Source organism: Desmodus rotundus, chromosome 12 (genome assembly GCF_022682495.2).
Source record: "Desmodus rotundus isolate HL8 chromosome 12, HLdesRot8A.1, whole genome shotgun sequence".
Taxonomy (NCBI): Eukaryota; Metazoa; Chordata; class Mammalia; order Chiroptera; family Phyllostomidae; genus Desmodus; species Desmodus rotundus.
The window spans coordinates 86,738,361-86,758,464 of record NC_071398.1 but is presented as its reverse complement, the minus strand read 5'-3'; the positions used below and the strand labels follow the sequence as shown (position 1 = coordinate 86,758,464).

General features: G+C 48.1%; 1 protein-coding gene across 2 annotated transcripts in view; it reads right to left on the bottom strand.

The window, feature by feature from the left end:
- SMYD2 (SET and MYND domain containing 2) overlaps positions 1-16,134 on the bottom strand; it is a 48,431-nt gene extending 32,297 nt beyond the window's left edge. Inside the window, exon 1 of one of the 2 annotated variants that reach the window (XM_053915194.2) lies at positions 15,434-16,134. In XM_053915194.2, coding sequence (XP_053771169.1) covers positions 15,434-15,606 — 173 coding nt within the window. In that variant the 5' untranslated portion in view covers positions 15,607-16,134. The remainder of the gene's footprint in view (positions 1-15,433) is intronic. The other variant, XM_053915195.2, reaches the window with a different exon arrangement.
- Positions 16,135-20,104: the final 3,970 nt, after the last annotated feature.

Genomic DNA, 20,104 nt, shown 5'->3' with positions numbered 1-20,104 from the left:
TTTTTGTCTAAATGAAGAGACATGATTTTTTCGGTTTTAATTTCAAATATGGTAAACATTGATGAATATAACCCATGCGAACAAAGGCTCTTTGGCACTCTCAAATTTTAAGAGTATAGAGAGGGATCTAAGACCATGAAAAGGGCTGATCTCTCCTAATAATTCCATCGGCTCCATGAAGAAGACTCCTGTTTTTCACATGAAGATAATGAGGACCCCAAAGGTGAAATATCCACCCCAATGTGGTCATTCACGAGGAGGGAGCAGAATCCGAATTCACACCTCTAGGCGTACATTTTGTCTTGGTCACACACAAAGACCTTCCCTCGAGTGGTCTGACGATTATCCAGGAGCACATACTACATAAAGCAAAATCAACCTACGTGTTCGGATAAGTCAACAGCAGCAACAAAGCATAAGTAAAGGCATTCTTTACCCTGGTCTGCATTACACCTTAGCTCCAATGGTATCCCATTCATGTTACTTTGAAGACGCAAAGGGAAGGATCCAGGATCATTTTTCAAAAGGAGATTTGGGGAGGGAACACTGCCACAAAGGGGGTCCCTCCACTGTGACACGGGAATTGATCTCACTTGGCATGGGTTGGAATAAAATAAGGACTGAGTCTGTAGTTAGTGCAAAGAAGGTCCCTGCCTGTCACTCAGTGTGGTGCATCCAGGTGTTCCTCAGACAGCCAGTGGGCGAGTCCACACCAGATCACGTCCTCTGAGAACCAGGTGACAGAACACTGAAGCCATCAGGCTGACCTCACTGTATGTTTGCTTATGGGGTCAGCTGCCTGGTTATCTGTGAGTGCTCTTAGATCCCCGGGGGCCAGGCTGCCTTCTGAGTGCAGAAGGAGGAAAAGTAACCAGTTACAGATAGTGACCAGCAAGAGTCTACTCTGATCTGCTTTGGTACGAGCAATTCCAGGTGACGTGGGGTGGGGTTGGCGGGGGATTGCTGTTGAAATGATCCTGACGGCATGCTTTGGTTCTTTTCACAGCCAGGGAAAGGTGTCAACTTTTCTTAAGTCTACTGGTTGAGACTCAAACTGAAATTTGCTGAGCTGGTACCTGCATTGTGTGTGCATGTGCCAGGGCAAGAAAGGAGGAGAGAGAAAGAGATCCCGTGTTTGACTATTGCTGACTGAGAAGTTCAGCCAGAGAGAAACTTCATCCGGGATATCTACTTTCACTGGAGGCGTATACAAGGCATCTGGCATAAGCTCTGTTCCTACAGAAGACGCAGCCGTAAATCTTTCATTTGCCATGTAACTCGATCGGAATTGTCTAGGTTTGGGGAAAGACTGCAAAACAAAGAAAATAAAATCCTCCTCAAAGAAAGATCCATAAAGGTCACGGCAGGAATGAACTGAAATGTGAAACAACCCCAAAGGAGTGGAACTGAGAGTGAAGGGTGAGTCCGTACTAACCTCTCAGTGTGTCTCAACCTCGGTGACCCTTGCCCTTCAGGGCTGGGGTAGGGCCCGGCCAATCCCACGTGATCGGTTTATGTGGGGATCCTTAGAAAGCCCCCCACGAGATTCTAATGTGCTTCCAGAGTGCCCAGGCCCGTGGTCATCCATTGGGGAGGAGTGCTGTTCGAGGGCAGAATTTGTTGACATGTTGAAACATCCTTCCCTGCAATGCAGATTTTTTTTTTTTTTTTTTTTTTTACAATGTAACGTGTCTTAGCAACGAATGACACACACCGGGTGTAGTATTAGGTTGTTTGGCTACCTCGATGATGGCTGTTCAGGAGAGAATAAAGTGGCAGACACCGTATTTTCGAACCACAGCAAGACAGTATTCTAGAAGCCAAAAAGGAGTTTTGAAGAGACAGCCTGGGCTTTCTATCCACCTCCTCCTGATACCTATTTCACAATTTAGGCTGAATCCCACCTCCCTATCGCAAATCCTTTTCCCCTTCTGGTGCTTGAGGCTCCATGTGATCTTGGGAGAACTGCTAATCCTTTCCGAACCTGTTTCCTCTACTGCAGAGATACAGTCTCTGCCTCACAGGTTTGTTAGGAAAATTAAATGAGAAAATACAAGTTGACATTTACTGGGACTATACTTTTAATGAGCCTTCACTTTTTTTCTTTTTTAAAGTGAGGTCAACTACGGAAATATCTTCAGTACGCCCTCACCCAGACTCATATTTAGGGGATATATGTTTCTAAAGCCTTTGTTTTATGGGCAAACATTTACCCTGCTGCGAACGGGAGGGCTCTTTGAACTTAAGAAATGGTTCCATTCACAAAGGAAAGGAAGAAATGCTACAGGAAAATGCAAGGATTTGATTTATAGTGACGGGAACAGAACTTAGAATACACGCTCCTGTCATTTCTTACAGGAGGAGACACAAACGGTGATTACTTTTCTTGTAAAATTCGGAGGCCACGAAGATCAACAAGTTAGAGATGTAATTAACAACTCCTGCTCGTTAATGCGCCGCCAGGGGTGCTGTTGGTCTAGATAAAAAGGGTTTGATCCTGTAAGCTCCCTACTTTCTGCGACTGAAGTGAATGCTTGGTGGGTTTCACCATGAAAGAAAATGATTCCCGCACGGAGGGGGGTTGCAATAACAATTACTTTTAACTAACGACCGACAGAAGAAGTGGCAAGTGTGCGCCGCCGAACAGAGACAGCCCCGGCCAGGCGCAAAAGAGAAAAGGAAAAAAGTCCAGCGGCGCAATATCACTTCGCCGTGGGTTGAAATAAGACAAATCAGAAACAAAGTTAGCCTCCCACCCAGAGAGAGTGGTTACACCAGCAAATTTTTATTTGAGGGAAATAAAAATTGGAGGAATTGTGATGGAACCCTATTATAACCCTAGTCAGGGGACAAGGATAATACGAAGGCTCTGGGTTTTTGTGTAGCAGTGAAAGATGCTCCATATCACTTTAATCCACGATGTAGCAGTGAACTGGGACCCATGGGCAGGGGGGGCTTCTTCCCAGAGCCCCGCTGAACCCTCCCCTTCACACCTGCCTTTGTTCTCAGGCTTGTTAAACGTTAGCGCCCTGGGGCCTCCAGGGGAGGCAGGAAATATTTAGGGCAGTGAGGGAGCACATAATAGGTTTCTCCAACTATCGGAATAGAAGCTAGATTTACAAGGAGAAAGCTGGCCTTGGTGGTCCCGGCGATGAATGTTTGGCCTTGCTATGAAATGATAAAACCAGGGGCGGGGGGCGGGGGTGCTGGAGAGATGTAGGTCAAAGGTACACATTTTTAGTTATAAATCCTGAGGTTTTAACGTGCAGCATGGTGACTAGAGTTAATAATAAAGTATTGTGGATTTGAAAGGTGCTGGGGGTAGATCTTACGCATGCCCACCATACACACAGAAAAGTTAACGCTGTGTGGGGCTGCGTTCATTATCTTGAACTCAGCCGTCAGGCCGTGGCGCGCATGTACACAAATCCGCCGCACTGTGTACTGTAAATGGGCACGATGGTATTTCTCAATTACTCCTCCATCCCCAAAAAAACATACTGTATGTATGACTCCACACCTCACCAGCTGAGTCAAGCTCAGAAGTGAAAAAAAGTGACGACACTGATTTAGGATGTGTTTCAATGTAGGCTCCGGTCGACGTGGAATTCACCTTCGCCTTCCAGAGAAAATTCACGAAGCTTACAAATAGAGGAGAAAAACGATGGCCTTCAGTGACCTCTGAATTACGCTTTCAGCCTGCATCCGCACTTTGTCTCATAGGCCCTGTAAAAACCCAAACTCGCCAAATGTGGGAGGAAAAGGGGGGTGCGTCTTATAGCCCCAATGTAGCTTACCTGGCTCGCTGGGGTGGGGGTGGGGGGGCAGGGGTGGAGCAGGGTTTTCTTCCCTGTTTTCCTCCTCTAAACCCTAGGTATGTCTTATGGTCCAGTGTGTCTTATAGTCCGAAAAATATGGTACTTTATTGTCTACTTCTCTGATGCCTACTGATTGGACAGTCGAAAGAAGAGAAACAATGCATGCCTTTCTCCTTGACCCAGTTCTCTCATAAAGGCACAAGCAGCAAGGACCACACACCATTGCTTCTGAAAGTGCCACGCATGGAGACGTTGTCACCTGTGCTTTGTAACAAAAACCAATAATATTAGATTCTCTATGATCGCTGTTGCCCTAAACTTCCCTAACACCCCAGCGATTACATAACAAGGAAAAGGACAAAGCCAAAGTCACGTAAATTTAACTATTTAAAAACTTAAAATGCTCCTAACAATACTCCTCAATTCAACACTCCGATCAGAGTAGAAAAACGTATATAAAAATACCTTTACAACCCAATGTGAAGTGTGAGTTCTAGAATATGGTCAGGCCTTCCACAGCCAGACATGAGTATTAACTCTTTGCCCAACAAACAGGCGATCTGTCCCAAATAACGGGTCTCAAAATCCTGGGACAGATTTTTGGTCAAGCTGTTTTCATTAGAAAGTACTGATTTTAACAACTAATAACTTAAAAACTGCCACACACAAAAAACCCCAAATGGTCCACAAAACTCTCTCATTTCCTTCTGGAGGTTTAACAATGCATTGTAATCATTAACGAGTCTTTTACTATTTAACTTGAATGGCCAATTGAGACAAACGTTCTTCCACCACCAATTAAGATTGGGGTGTCAGGCATTGGGGCTAACATCCGTTTAGCCTCCTGAGCTTTCTGGGCAGACTCGGTGACCTTGCCAGCTCCAGCCACCTTCTCGTCCACTGCTTTGATGTCACCCACAGCAACTGTCTGCCTCATGTCACGAACAGCAAAGCGACCCAGGAGGACAGTCAGAGGAGCTCTCGACACACGCCAGCTTGCCAGGAACCACACCGACGATGGTGGCATCGCCGGGTTTCAGACACTTGGGGCCCTCTTCCAGCTTTTTCCCAGAACAACAGTCGTCTGCTTCATCTCAGCGAATCTGCAGCAACGTGAGCTCTGTGACAACCCAGCGCAGGTGCACGTCCCTCACTGATGTGGCCTGGATGGTTCAGGATAACCACCTGAGCTGTGAAGCCAGCTGCTTCCATTGGTGGGGCATTTTTTGCTGTCCCCAGCCGCATTGCCATAACGAACACCTGTCACAGACATACTCTTCATATTGACACCCATGCTGTCCGCAGGAAGAGCTTCACTCAGAGCTTCATGGTGCATTTCGGCAGACTTGACTTCAGTTGTAACACTCACTGGTGCAAAGGTGACCACCACGCCTGGTTGAGAACGCCAGTCTCCGCTCGGCCCACGGGGACAGTACCAATGCCACCGGTTTTGTAGACATCCTGGAGGGGCAGATGCAGGGGCTGGTCAGTGCACGAATCGGTGGCAGGATGCAATCCAGAGCTTTAAGCTGCATGGTTCCACTGGCCTTGCCATCTATTCGAGCGACTTTCCATCCCTTGAACCAAGGCACGTGAGCACTCAGCTCCAGCATGCCATCACCATTCCCACCAGAAACTGGCACAAATGCTACTGTGTCAGGATTTTAGCCACTTTTCTTTCTATAGGTGTCGACTTCATTAACAATTTCCTCGTATCTCTTCAGGCTGTAGGGTGGCTCAGTGGAATCCATACCACCAACAATCAGCTGCTTCACACCCAGTGTGTCAGCCAGAAGGGCATGCCTGTGAGTCTACCCATTCTTGGAGATGCCTGCTTCGAACTCAGCAGCCCTGGCAGCAACAATCAGGACAGCACGGTCAGCCTGAGATGTGCCTGTCATCATGTTTTTGCTAAAGCCTTTGTGTCCTGGGGCATCCATGATGGTCACATAATCCTTGCTGGTCTCAAATGTCCACAGGGAGATATCAAAGGTGACACCACACTCACGTTCAGCTTCCAGCTTATCCCAGGCACACTTGCAGGAACCCTCCCCCACCTCAGCAGCCTCCTCGAATTTTTCAATGGTTCTGTGGTCGATCCCACCACACTGGTAGATCAGGTGGCCAGGGTGGGAGACTAGGCAGAATCTAGGTGTCCAATAGCAATGATGTTTATGGGAGTCTCTTCCTTTCCCATCTTGGCTTTGAGTTGGTGGGTTTCACAACACCTGCGTACTGGCGGCAAACCCGTTGTGAAAAAGCAGACATTTGTCTTTCAATCCCTAGTGATTTCATTTGTATTTCTGAAGAAAGATAATTTTTTTATACTGTAAAACCTTGTATATGAGGCAGGAAAGGAGTAGGTTAATCTACCTTAGCCAAGTCGTTTCTATTCCAAGAGTATCATTTTCTATATTGTGTCAGGCTCTGGAGGAATGGTACTTTTATCACAATGGAGCTTTTTGAGGAAACAAGCCCTACCTTCACAACGGTGATTAACATAAATATCAGGCAAGATGATTCCGCTTCCAGATGACACTGAGCTGAGAGAAGGAAGCTGCTCCTAGGACTGAGCTTGCTCAGGACACAGACGGAGGGCACTTCCAGAGAATGTTGTCCCAGCCATCTCTGGGTCCCCAGGCTAGAGCACAATGGCTGGGAAAGCAGGGTGTTCAATACATACAAATGCAATAGTAAACTACTGCAGACCGGTATAGATACAAAGTAGTAGCTAAGGCAAGTGACAAGATGTGAGGGCTGAAGTACTGAAGAGGAAGCTTCATGACAGAGATGTAAGTTGAGTTGGATGTCTCTTGAGGATGAACAGGCTTGGGGTATCAGGCCTTCCCTGGGATGGGGCTGAGGCTAAGGAAGGGAATGATGCAGGGGAAAGCCACGTAGGTTACAGGCGGACAAAGGAGGAATGAAGAATGGCAGAGCAGCTTTGGGGTCTAAGTAAGTAGCAGGAAGGGATTGTGCTGGGTAGGATGGGGAGGGCACTGAATAGGGAGGACTTGAGCAGTCAAGATTCCGTCTGTCCTACAGAAAACAGGAATCAGTGAAGGGTTCTGCAAGTATTCACGAGGATTCAATTCCAAAAATGAACAGAGTTGTATATGTAGGTAGTTGATGAAGCCTGTCTGGAGAGCCACTAGTAAAATGAGTTACACAAATGAGACTATTCATTTAATCAATAGTAACTCAGGTCAGAGAGCACCAGGCTGCGGGCTAAGTGCCAGGCTACAAAGGTGAGGTAAGACGGGTTCCTGTACTCAGGGAGCAAGTGCGAGGAAGGACGGGTGTGCAAGGGGCTATGGGAACAAAGGCGAAGGGAGTCGATCCAGCCTGTAGAAATCAGCACCTGAGAGCCATCCAGGCAAAGTAAATATAAACACTGGTTGCAGACATTAAAAAAAACACACAAAACCTCTACTCTCAGGAAGCTGACCATCTGCTCATAAGTAAACGTCTTACTGCTGAGGTTTGGGGAACATCTGAGGCCACCACTGTGAGCAGCAATCATCACTCTGTCACCGAACCAAAGTTTGTGTGCCCGGCACTCTGAAAGGCCGAAACTCAAAACGTCAGGGTTTGGAGTAAGGAAAGGCTTATTGGCCGAGATGGTGCCAACCGAGAAGATGGGTGACATAATGGGGCCTCAGATCTGTCTTGCTCGCTGGACTAGGTTTAGGGGTTTTAAGCAGGGGGGCGGGGGGGAACAGATACACAGAAGTGCTGGCAGGGCAAGTGTTCGTTGGAGGACCTTGGAACTTGGCTATTCATGGAAAAGGGGCATCTGCACCAGATTTTCCTGGACAAGGGACCCCTGGCTTCTGAAAGTGTTCCGGTGCTCAAGTTCCAGTTATGTCCCAGTCCTTTGGTTCTGGGGGCAGGGGCTAGACTTTGGTTCCAGCTGGGTACAGCTGAAGGTCAAAGCTCCCTCCTCTTGTGCATGCCCTCACTGAATGACCTGTTGTATCTGAAAAGCGATTAAGTGTGTCCTCAAACAGGATATGACAGGAGTCCCCAACTTCTTCGGCACCACAGACAGGTTTCATGGAAGACAGTTTTTCACGGACCAGGGGTGGGGGAGTGTTTTCAGGATGATTCAAGTGCATTACAGTCGAACTCCCCTGCTGTCCAGCCAGGTTCCTAACAGGCCCAGACCTGTATTTGTCCCCAGAGGTTGGGGACCCCTGGGACAGGACCATTTTGAGCTGGTTCTACGATTACAACTCTAGTATATATTCATGTGACTGGCGGAGAAGAGACTTTGCAGGTGGTACAGGGCATGTGTTTCCTATACAAACATCACCACGGTGAGGAAAATCAACAGAATAGGAGCCCAGGACCCACATCCCTGAAGAGTACTTTCTGGTACTCAAAAAGTCCAAGGTCTTTTCACTTTGTCACAGATTGCAATACGACTCCTCTCAAGAGCAAGGACATCACATCCTTGAGATTTTTATTTGGCTAAGATGAAAAACTGCACCTCGTTGGTCAGCCAGATTTCCTCGCCACCTCCTTACCCGTGGTGTGAAATTGGCTTCTTGGGTGAGTGGTCCTTCTTTCTTCTAGGTGGGTATAATGAATCCTGTGGGCACAGACACGCGTGTACATCCTAGTGCACACGGGGATACACACCAGTGTCTCAGCTATCATGGAGAGTTTTGGTTTCTAGGGACTAGAAATGTACCAAAGATAATGAATTCTCATATCTACTCCTTCCTGTAAAAGCTAATCTAATCCATTTCAATAATATCCATCAATATTGTCACTTAATCACCTTAACCTTCTACTTCGTGTATAAGAGTCACCAGATGTTATGTTAATACATTGGCACACACCAAGGAGCTCCATACTATTTTCAGATTTCTAGTTGAAGAAGAATCTGAGAGACACGGCTGGATTCTCAGCAAACGCATGAACTAGAAAGATAAGTTGTTTCCTGAGCCCTCAAGACTTTTTGGTATTATTTCCTGCTAAATTGTATATTTCTGCCCCTCAGAGAAGTCTCGAAGAGATCTGATACCCGTCTATCCTGTTGTGTTGGTGTGAATGCCTTTGCCATTGAAAAGGAGGCTGCTGAGGGTGGTTGGAACAGAGTCCGCAGAAGTTACACAAAGTGAGGTGAGTGGCTTTGTGACTGGTCGGAGCGTATGAGTGCTAATGAGGCCAAGGTCATGGGTTCAACCCCCCGAAAAGGCAGTTACTTCAGTCAATTCCCGCTGGAGGACTGCACCCGAAACTACCACAGATTTGCTAGAAATCCAAAGATGAGAGGGTGGTTGGGAATGTGGGCGGGAGAGGTGATGGTGATGTACAGAGATAGAGAACGCAAGGCTCCTGAGAGGGGACAGGGACCTCTGGTTCCAGAACAGGCCATTCTCCAGGGGTAAGGGGCCAGGGGCAGAGTGGCTTCCTTTCTAGGAACTACTAGAGAAAACCTACACTCACTCTACACCTTAGATCCACAAAAAAGGGGTGTGTGTGTGTGTGTGTGTGTGTGTGCAGTGGGGGAAGTGACTGCAGTTATGAATGACTCCAGGAATATAAATATTTATCATTACTAATTGCCTTCTTGGGAAGCAGAAATAAAGTGGCATAGAATTGTGATGATTTCATATTTTCTTTATATCGACAAGGAAAAGAAAGGGGAGATTAACCTAAGGCAAAAGAGGTAAGCCTAAAACACCCAAGTAAATAGAAACTATCTTTGCAATTCTCTGTTTGAAGTTCCAAAACAGACAACTTTGCTGCCCCAGGTTCTCCCCAACTCCGAGCTCTTCTGAAGACCAGTTGCTGCCAAACTATAGCACTGAACCCCAGACCTTTCCAAAGAAATTTAAGACATTTCTTAGCATTTTTTAAAGAACCTCCTGAGAGAGACTGTGCCATCTGCTCTTCCCACAGAAACACCAGCCGGGGAACTCCTAGAATAGCTGCATCGTAAATTCTATTTCCTAACCTTGCTGATTAACTTTGCACAGCGCAAGGTTCTGGAGAATGGATATGTTTAAGAAAAAGACCAGGGTCCCACTCTGCTGCTTCCCTACCACAGAGCACAGAAACAAACTCAGTATGTAGGTCTGCAAACCAAGAGGACAGACACAGAAGGACCACGGCCTAGTGTTCTTGTTGCATTTTATTATGTGATAATCGGCACATGCAAAAGAATCTATGTAGCTCTTATGCAAATTCCAAAGCATTGTAGTAACAACGTCTCTGAACCCAAAACAGCCTCAGATATAAGATGTCTCGTAGGTCCAAGAACGCAGAATCAATTTATTTGTTAAACTTTTAAAAATAATGCATTCGTTTGTTGAATCCCCTATTGGGGGAGGGGGAAGCAAAAGAAAAGAAGTGGTAACAACTGCATTCATTCAAGGAGAAACTGGAGGCGAATTAAGTCCCCGTGTCCCCGTGTGAAACGCACAGCAGATGCAGGCCAAAGGGGGCAGAGGGAGGCAGCGCACACTGAGTGGGAAGACAGGGCCCCGTCCACAAAGAGCACTGGACTCTGGCCCTTAGAAGGCACGTAACAATACATGACAAAAAACAAGTGAGATTCCAGGACACGACTCCACCTGTCCAACACTCCGTTTCTTCCAGCATAAAACGAGATAAGGCCCTCTCCCTCCCGGCCATCCTTGAGAGAATCAAAATAAGAATGGGTCTGGAAATACTTTATGAGCTGCAAAGAGCGACGTGATTTAAAGGAATGTCATTGTATATGGATCTTCAGATTTTTTTGATTGTGAGGATTCTGTGCAATTGCTTTGGGGAGGGAAAGGTGTTAGATGGTGGTTTTAACTCACCAGGGTTTGAATTTCACTTCAAGATACCCCGCTGTTGCCCTGTCTCTTTCATCTCAACTCGTTTCCAAAGGGCCAGCTTGGCCACTGGGCCCCCTATAAGCTGTAACAGAAATGATGTTCCCTGCATGTGAAATCTGCGCGTGTAACAGCGCCTGGCACTCTGAAGTCTTAGAGGAGACAGCAGAGAGGAGCCTTGGTATCCTTGCTATGGAGAAAATTCTGTTTTCCTCCATGTCTCTTTTCAAATATTTGTTTAATGTCATAGTAAAAGAGTGCTAAAGTGCCTACGCACTTTGAAGCTAGAAAAGGCTCTTTTTTTAAAAAAAAAGTTTTACCTGTATAGGGTTATTATATCATTCCTATTAGGTTTTGAAAAATACTGAGAACTGACCCCGGACACCCATCATTATTCTGGGGGGACCCAAGGAGGGGAGCTGCTGCTTTTCGCTCTGGGTGGACATGCCACCTGAACGAAGACTCCACTGGCCAGCCATTTCCGGTATTTCCTCCCCAGTACCCCCCACCCCAACCCCACCACCCTAACAAAGTCCCTGGCATTACAATATTTTATCACACTAGTTAGCATTTAGCCAGCAGAGCTCATCCAACCAGGACAAGCCAGACATCAGGCCAACCGTGACAGCTTGCTATGGGTTGACGTCCACTATCTCAGGACTAGCTCAGTGGGTGGGTGTTAACGTGCAGGTCGCACAGACAGAGGAACCTGGGAGTTCAGAGAGGTTAACTAATTTGCTGAAAGCCAAACCAAGCCACCAGGAAGGGAGGAAGCCAGGATTCAAACCGAAGCCCCTTCTTTGCAGTCTCTAAATAAAAGAAAAGCTTGAAATATCAAAATGTTGAAAGTGACAACACAATATCTCCCCTGACATACAGATGGCTGAATTTTGTATTCATTAATGGTAAATTTTTAGAAGAAATCTGGGGTCCGTATTTTTTTTTTGTCTGATGTTTTAATCATGCTGTGTTTACAAAAATACCTGTGAAAAGAAGCGGGGAATTCTCTATTAGAGCCGGTGTCCAATTCTCACTCAGAAAGCAAGATACTCTGAGAACATGGGAAGCCATCTCTCCCCTTTGAGACTCTCCCACTCTCGGAAAATGTTCTGGGAACAAGCAGGACCACAGCAGCCCTGGGGGCGATGCCCCTTCTGATGGGTGGAGCGACTGAGATCACTCCGGCAGTTTGGTCCAACAACAGGGAAGAAGAGATGAATACCGCCACCAGACAAATCTGGGGGGAACTTATGTCTTTATAACTGCCAAAATAAGACATCTCCATCAGAATGTGTTAACCATGAAAACATTTTAAGTCTTAAAACCACCACTCTGAGTGAGCAGGACATAATATAAGCTAATTGAAACTGGGCTCCAACAACTCTACTCCAAGGAAGCTAAGTGGGCCTTCCTTTCCATACTCTGAACAAACTGACAAACAGACAATATTCTTGCCCTTGCTGGTGTGGCTCAGTGGACTGAGCACCGGCCTGCAAACCAAAGGGTCACTGGTTCGATTCCCCAGTCAGGGCACATGCCTGGGTTGCGGGCCATGGGGTCCCCAGTAGGGACTATGTGAGAGGTAACCACACATGGATGTTTCTCTCTCTCTTTTTCTCCCACCCTTCCTCTCTCTAAAAATAAATAAATAAAATATATTAAAAAAAGACCATATTCTTGCCCTGAAGTGGCCCATGAGCCAAAGAATAAGAGATCCAGAGGGGAGATCTGCCCACCCAAGGAGCCGCACACGGAATGAATATTCAGATGGAACACTCCCTTACAGCGAACGTTTCCTTCTGAGACAGACAACGTCAAGTGTTAAAATGTGTCAAATACTAAGTTCGAACTCCGATGTAAAAACACCTGCACAAAAAGCTGGCCTAAGGCCAAAAACGTATGTTTCCGCTTGAGTGTGTATGTACTCAAAATGTATCCGAGAGGGCAGATAAGGAGAGCTCCCAATCCCAAGACCAAGTTTAGAAGCTGCCTTCTTGCTGCTGAGTCAAGATACACATCTTCCCAAGTGTCACCTACCAAATCTGAGGAAATGTGATACAAATCTAAAACTCCCAGAAACAAACCTTTGTCTGAATTGTCCCGACAGGAACCGTTCCATTCTACGGTGACCAAGAAACTTCCCATTTTCCTCAACCATAAAACATAATTCCTCCTGAAGAAATCACTTACTTTCCTTCCAAATAAGTGAAACCCTCATACAACTAATATGATAGGGAAAATCTCTAGTGGCTCACTTACCTAAGTGATATTGTTGGCGTTAAACTTCTGGCACAAGAAAGGATAAGGGGGAGTTTTCGGGGGAGAGGGGGTCTTGCCCTGTAGGCTTCCATACGTGAGAATTCTGCTCCTGCCCCTTGGAGGTGCTGGGAAGACAAAACACGTGCTCCTCCAGCACAGGTGACAGACTGATTCGCCCTCAGTCGCAAACGAACAGTTGTCAGAGGGAACGGTGCTAAATCGATGAGAAGGGTCTAATCACTCACTCTACACTAATCCGATTTAACAGAACTCACAGAGTGGATTACAAAGGTATTCCTAATGTCATCAGTGTCACTGTATCATGATTTCTTGAGTGTTATTTTAGTTGACTTCAAATGACAGGACGTGACCTGTGCGTGTTGACAGTTCACCTGAGTCAACAGAGCAGGTGGGGGAGGTGCCCAGAACCACCCTAATAATGCATGTGGCAGCCCTGGTGACACTGACAGGTGTCATTCAGAAAGTGAGGGTGGGGGAAGCAAGCTTTGTCATGTATGCGAAGTTGCAATTGAATGTACATAACTGTTCTAAAGGTTGGGGGGGGGTGGAGTAGATACAGTTAGGAGACTCACAAAAAAAGAAAAGCATCTCTCAGCTCTGCTTCTCCCTTCTGAACCCAGAGGGATTGGATCTTTAATTCATTTGAGGAGTGGACTGGTAACTACCAGCTGAGTACCTACTATGTGCCTGGCACCTCAGTCTTCTCTCACACGATGGACCACCAGGATCCCTGATGAAGGCAGGGGAGGCTCCTTCTGTGGCGGATGACCATGCTCTGCCCCTGCCACTCCAGACACCCACACTGCTTCAGACTCTGAGCCACAGCAAGGCTCAGAAGATCAAGGGGACCAGTCACAGCAGCCTTTTTAACTTTGGGAAAACCCAGTGCTCACTTCACTCGAACGTCGCAAAGTGGTACCATGACCCTTTAGCTCTTGGCTCACCAATTCAAAGAGACACATCACATACAGCCCTCAAGCTGCCCACGGCATGATTCTGCGTCTAGTTCTTTCCAGGTTCCCCCAGGCGGAAGACAGCTCTGGTAGGGAGTCTGGCCAAGATTATTACAGTATTTAGCTTTTGTCCCTTCTTTTACTATGTCTTAATATGGAATAAGGTGCACAGGTCTCAGAGATTGAGTACTTTAGTAAACGTTGGACTTGAGACCTGAACTTGAAGGGGACCTGCAGCAACTCAGGTTCACTTAAGCTCTCCCAAGAATCTCCATTTCAAAGATGAAGAGCCCTGGCTGGTGTGGCTCAGGGGATTGAGTGCTGGCCTGGGCAATGAAAGGTCACCTGTTCAATTCCCAATCAGGACACATGCCTGGGTTGCAGCCAGGCCCCCAGTTGGGGGCACATGAGAGGCAACTGATGGATGTGACTCTCTCACACATTGATGTTTCTCTACCTCCTTCCCCCATTCCCTAAAAGTAAATAAATAAAGTCTTAAAAAAAAAATGATGAAGAAACTGAAGTTCAAAGAAAGGACAGCACGGTCCATATCTCAGAGAGCAGTGCAAGGCCAGGCACAGACTTGACTCCTAGGCCATGCTTCCTGCCTCGCTAATGTTACTGAGCACCCAACCAGGCAGGGAATGAGCAGAACTGAAGAGAACAGATTTCATTCCCTTAAGTATAGGTGTGACTACCTACACACAGCCACGCTTCCACTCTGGGCAGCAGTTTTCTGGCCTGTAACACGGCGAGAGACGGTGTCATATTGGTGATTTCTAAGGTGACTTTCAGGTCTGAAACTCTCATAAGGCTGGAGAATATAATGACGTGCTGGTGTATGTGAATATATGTGCATATGACTTGCTACAATTAAATGCCATTTTCAACCACTCCGTTTTGCCTAATCCCCCCCAGTGACCATGTCTTCTTCCCAGCCCCAAACCAGGGCTAGATGCGTCCCATCAGTGCAGTCCCTCGGAATCCCAGGGGTGTGATCAGTGCCCTTCTAGCTTCTCCCCAGACACCAAGTGCAGAGATTGAGAAGGAAGAGGGGCCATGTACTTTACATGAAATAGTGTCATTAAGTTCCGTGGAGGAAGTGGCAAGTCTGTGGTAGGGCTGGGCTGTGGGGAACAGAACACACGGCAAGAAGCACAAGTTTAAGGTGACAGACTATGGCTGCCGGGACCTGGGGCCCCGCTGGCAGTGCACCTAGAGGGCAGCGCATGACCGTACGTGGAACAAGGCTGGCTCCGATCCCACGTTTGAGGGCAGTACCCTGCCCTCCCAGGTTGGCACATCCCGCGCAAGCAACTCTGAAAACGTGTGGTGAAGGGCGTGCGGCGGCAACGTGGCCCCGGCTTCCTACCGCACGTGGCTCGGCCCAAACAGGGGTTAAAACGACTGTCCCCGCCCGCTGCGCCCGCGGCGCCCGCCGCTGGGGCCACCGCCCGACAGGCCGGCGCTAGGACCCCGCGCGCCGCGCGCACTTCCTCCGGCCGCGGTCCGAGCGCCCCCTGCGCCCGCCCGCCAGCCCACCGCCTACCTCGCGAAGCAGTGCTCGCAGTGGTTGCCCCGCTCGTTGACCGTGAGCACGTAGGCGTAGGCCGGGCAGGAGAAGAGCAGGTCGCCCACCTGGAAGGGCCGCAGGGCCCGCAGCCCCCGGCCCTTGCCGGGGCTGGAGAAGCGCTCCAGGCCGCCGTCCCCCGCAGCCCTCATGGTGGCGGCGGGGCGGGCGGGCTGGCACCGAGGGGCGCCGGCTGAGCTGGGGCTGCGGCTCCCCGCGAGCTGTTATTGGAGAAGCGTCACCCAGAGCTGCGGGGGGCGGGGTGGGAAGCCGCCTGGCAGACGTGGCGGTGGCCACCGCTCCCCGGAAGGGACGGCGGCCCCGCCCGGTCCTCGCGCGCTCCCGTGGGCAGGAGGACCGGCCCCGCGGCCCTTTCGGCCCCGCCCGGAGCGTGGGACCCTGGGCGAGCGCCCCGCATCAATCGGGGCCGTTTCCGGTGTGGCCGCGACAAAGAGCGGCAGCCCTGGCGGCTCCTGGAAGGAGGGCGTGAGACGTCTGCGCCTCCGCGGCGTCTCCGCGGAGAGAGCGGGACGCTGTCCCCTCGTGGGCGGGATGCGGTCGCCCACGGGGACAAGCATCCAAGGCCACCCCTGGCCGTTCGGCCAGCCCCAGAGGATGACCTGCCCTTGCTAACTGGAAGGGAGCAAAGCTGTTTCTCAGCCTTCCGCGCTTAGACCCTAGAAGGAGTGAGTCATCGGGGAACACGGAAGAGAAATTACAGTAGCAAAGTTTGATGTGCTGAGGCTTGTGAGGCTTTAAATCTCCCAGGGAGTCTCAGGGAGTGTTGGATTTGAACTTAGCCTGCCCTCTGCCCCTCAACGGGGAGGTAAATGCCGGGACCGAGGAGGAAGTGCACTGGGCCGCAGAGCCCAGGAGACTGCGGACACTGAGTGATGCAGAGGAAGCAGGCGATAACCTCGCCTTCCAGGAATTAGGCTCTTAGGGGCAATGCCGTGCTGTGGCCAGCGCCCTAAGCTGCGGTTTTTCAATGGTTTTAACCACTCAGGCTACGAGTCGCCTAGAGGACTTAAAACACCTAGAGCACATAGGACGGTACTTGGCATTAGTCCTACGCACATGCAGCGTCACTCACCTGAGAAAGAAGGATGTAATCTGTGTGCAGGTGGGATTATGTAAAGGCCGAAACTGATGTGCATATAGTAGAGACTAAAAGTGTGTAGAGAGAATGAGAATTTTGCAGAAAACGCTAATGCTTAAAACTCGAGTTTGTTCTCCAACTATGATACCCGTGTAAGTTCAAGACTAGTTTATCACAAGGAAAGATGAATGTGATTTGGAATCTGTCATGCGATCAGTAGAATTTTTGACACTTCAATGAAATGCCTAAAATGAATAAGCCTCTAGAATCAGGAATACTACATCACTACATCAGGAATACTATTCCACTTAATGCATTTTAAGAAACATTCACTGAGAGCATCTATTGTGTGCCAGACACCGGGATAGATAGGCAGACAAAATATAGGTCTGGGTCTTTGCAATCAACACATTTACAATCCAATAATAATTACCATGAGTTACTGAGCATTATTAGCCAGGCATTATATGAAGTGCGTTAATCACAGTATCTCATTTAATCCACAATTACAACAGCCCGCTGAGTTAGGTGTGATAGCTCCCACCTCCAATGTTAGGCAACTAACACTCAGAATAATTTCCAAGTCCACCCAGTCAGCTGCGGATTTTGGTTTCAACCTCAGGTCTGTCTGAAATCGAGGGCCACGCTCTTAACCCAAGTATCTCTGCAAACAAACACAGCTCACTTGGTGTTATTGTAGTGGTTTGGACAAAGTGTTCTGTAGGAACACAGGCAGTAAGTGACAAACTCAGCCAGAGGGGTGGGGGTTTGGTCAAGGCAGGTGCCACCTTCAGCTGATGTTTGAGCTGAGCCTAAAGGATGCACGGGACTCTGCAAGTACAGGAGCAGAGAACAGTTTTCCATGCCGAGAGAACGACTGCAAAGGCAGGGGCCTTGAAAGAACAGTGTGCAGTTGGGCCCCCTGAACGGTTCTGAGTGGAGTGTAAGTTCTCAAGGAGAGGGCAGGCGGTGATGCAGAAACAGGGGAAGGGCATCTTTGCAAGAGGAGAGTTTTCTCCCAGGCGTGGTGTGGGAGTCCCTGGAAGTATTCAAGCAGAGGGGTGCCATCACCAGGCCAGTGATACAGACCGAGTTCTACTGGCAGCTTTGCAGGTAGACTGGGAGGGGAGAGGACTGAACACAAAACCACCAACCAGTTAAGGGGCCATTTGCAGTATTTTAAATGGCAGGCGAAGGAAGCCAGAAGGAGACAGTGGCATTAGGGAAAGAAGCAAAGATGTTTAAGGGTAATTCCAATTTCTTCCTTGGTATAAGGTTTCTCCATGCGGGGAGAAATATGGCAAGCAGATAACAGTGTCGGCTTTCTAGCTGTAGTCTAATCAATCTTGTAGGCTGAAGACAGGGATCACAAATGTCCTAGAATTTGGGGGCTGGGAGAGGCATTTTTTTACTGAAGGAAGTGAGGCCCTGTGAAGTTAAGTAACTTGCCTAATAACCCAGCAGCAGGTAGAGCTAGCAGGAGACGCCACTACACATGCATTAACATTTAAGTATTCATCACATGCTTCCTGTGTTCCAGCAACAGTGATGTGGGCTGGTGGTATAATGGTAGCAAAAGCTGACTTACTCCCGCCCTCACTGAGCTTTGTACGTTCTGGTGCAGGAAGCAGACCTCAATCACATAATCACACAAATGCAATAAAAACTGCCAGTGGCCTCAAGTGCTTAGGTGAATCTAATCTAGCCTGGGGAAGCTTTCCAGACAGAGGAATGCCCGAACTAAATCCAAAGGATGAATAGAATTTAATCAAGAAGAGGAGGGACAAGCATTCTACACAGAGGGAACAGCACGTGCAAAGTTCCATGGGTAGGAAGAAGTATGACCCGTGTGAAAGAGCTACTAGAGCGGAGCTGGAAGGCAGGTCTTGCTCCAGATGACTTTAGGAGGTCAGTGGTTTTGTTGGACAGGTTACAGGAGTCAAACAAGCCTCTGACAGGTGCCAGACTTCTGTGTTAGATGAGCTTCATGCCAGTCACCCTACCTGAATTGATTCTAACAATTGTGTTTTATTACAGATGGATATTATAGGTTAATGAGAGAAATTTCTCAAACCCCAGAAGTTTCAGAATACATGCGTACATAGGCAAACCTTGGATAAATTTTGGGGCTGTATAGTTTTTTAACTCTGGTTTCTGGGGGCTCTAACCAGCACAAAGGTGATAAGATGACATAGAAGTAAGCAGTTATAAACAGCAAACAATTTATACCCTTTCAAGGATTAATTGTGCCAAGTCATTTACTTGTTTATTTTTTGTATTGCAAGTATGTATCCTTTTTTCTCCTTCATTGAGAAGGGTTTCCAATAGCTGAGAAAAACAGTAGCATAGCTGCTGAGTTATCTTTCCAGATAAGTGGCGGCTGGAGCAACTTCTGGTGGGCGAAGGTGACCGTGACTTAAGAACGCTGGAAAAGAAACAGACTCCTTTCAGAAAAATGCCTGTGCTGAATACAAAGTGACTCAAGATGGGAAAATAGTTAAGCAACAGCCATGAATTTAGGAACTTAAATTACGAAGAAAACTGTTTAAAACACACGGTCAAGGAATGGCAACAAACCAGCTCAGGCAAACCGATGACAGCACTCTTACTGCAATTCACGCTTGTCACTTCACCACTCGGCATTCTCACATTCCGTGAAAGTCACCTTCCAGCTGCCAGGGCTCCTGCATCTTTTCCACTGCCTCTGCCCCACGGTTGGAAGGAACAGAGTTCTCAGTCACTTCGCCTCACTGTAGCTCAGAGGAGGCGGTACAAAGATGAAGGTCCCCTTGGCTTAATATCTCTGACCTAGAAATCTATCTGAGTCATGAGTGAAATCTCCTTCCCACCACAAATTAGCACACAAAGAGAGAGCTCTGGCCTAGGGAAATCAGGCCTTAGCAAAGATGGACTACGGATGCATGTGGCAATGGAGCTGTAGCCTGTGCTGGTGTGCCTTACATGCACTTCGGTGTCCGATTATACATTATGTACTTACACGGAGGTAGGCAGACGCTTGCCATTCAAAGGTGAAAAGACCAACCTACATGCAAAGAGCTATGTAGTAGCTGAAAAATGTCATCCCAGGTGAAAAATGATACCCAGCGCTAATCCCTGGGACCTGTAAATGTCACTTTATATGGTTTCCAAGGGTCTTGCAGATGTGTCAAGTGGAGGAACTGGAGGTGGCACAAGTATCCTGGATTATCAGGTCGGGCCCTCAGTACAATCACAAGTGTCTTTACAAGAGATGTGACACAGCCAGAGGAGGAGGCAGCAGTGTTATCACAGAGGCAGAGATTAGAGCGGTTTGCTACAAACCCGGGGATATGACGGCCAGCGGAAGCCAGAAGAGGCAAGGAACAGGCTTTCTGCTAAGAACCTCTGGAAGGGGTGCAGGCCTGCCGATGCCTTGGTTCCAGCCCTGTGATCTTGATTTCAGACGTCTAGCCTCCAGCTGCATGAGATGGGACATTTCTGTGCTTTTAAACCACCCAGGCTGCGGTAACTTGTCACAGCAGCCATAGGAAATGAATACAAATGATAACACA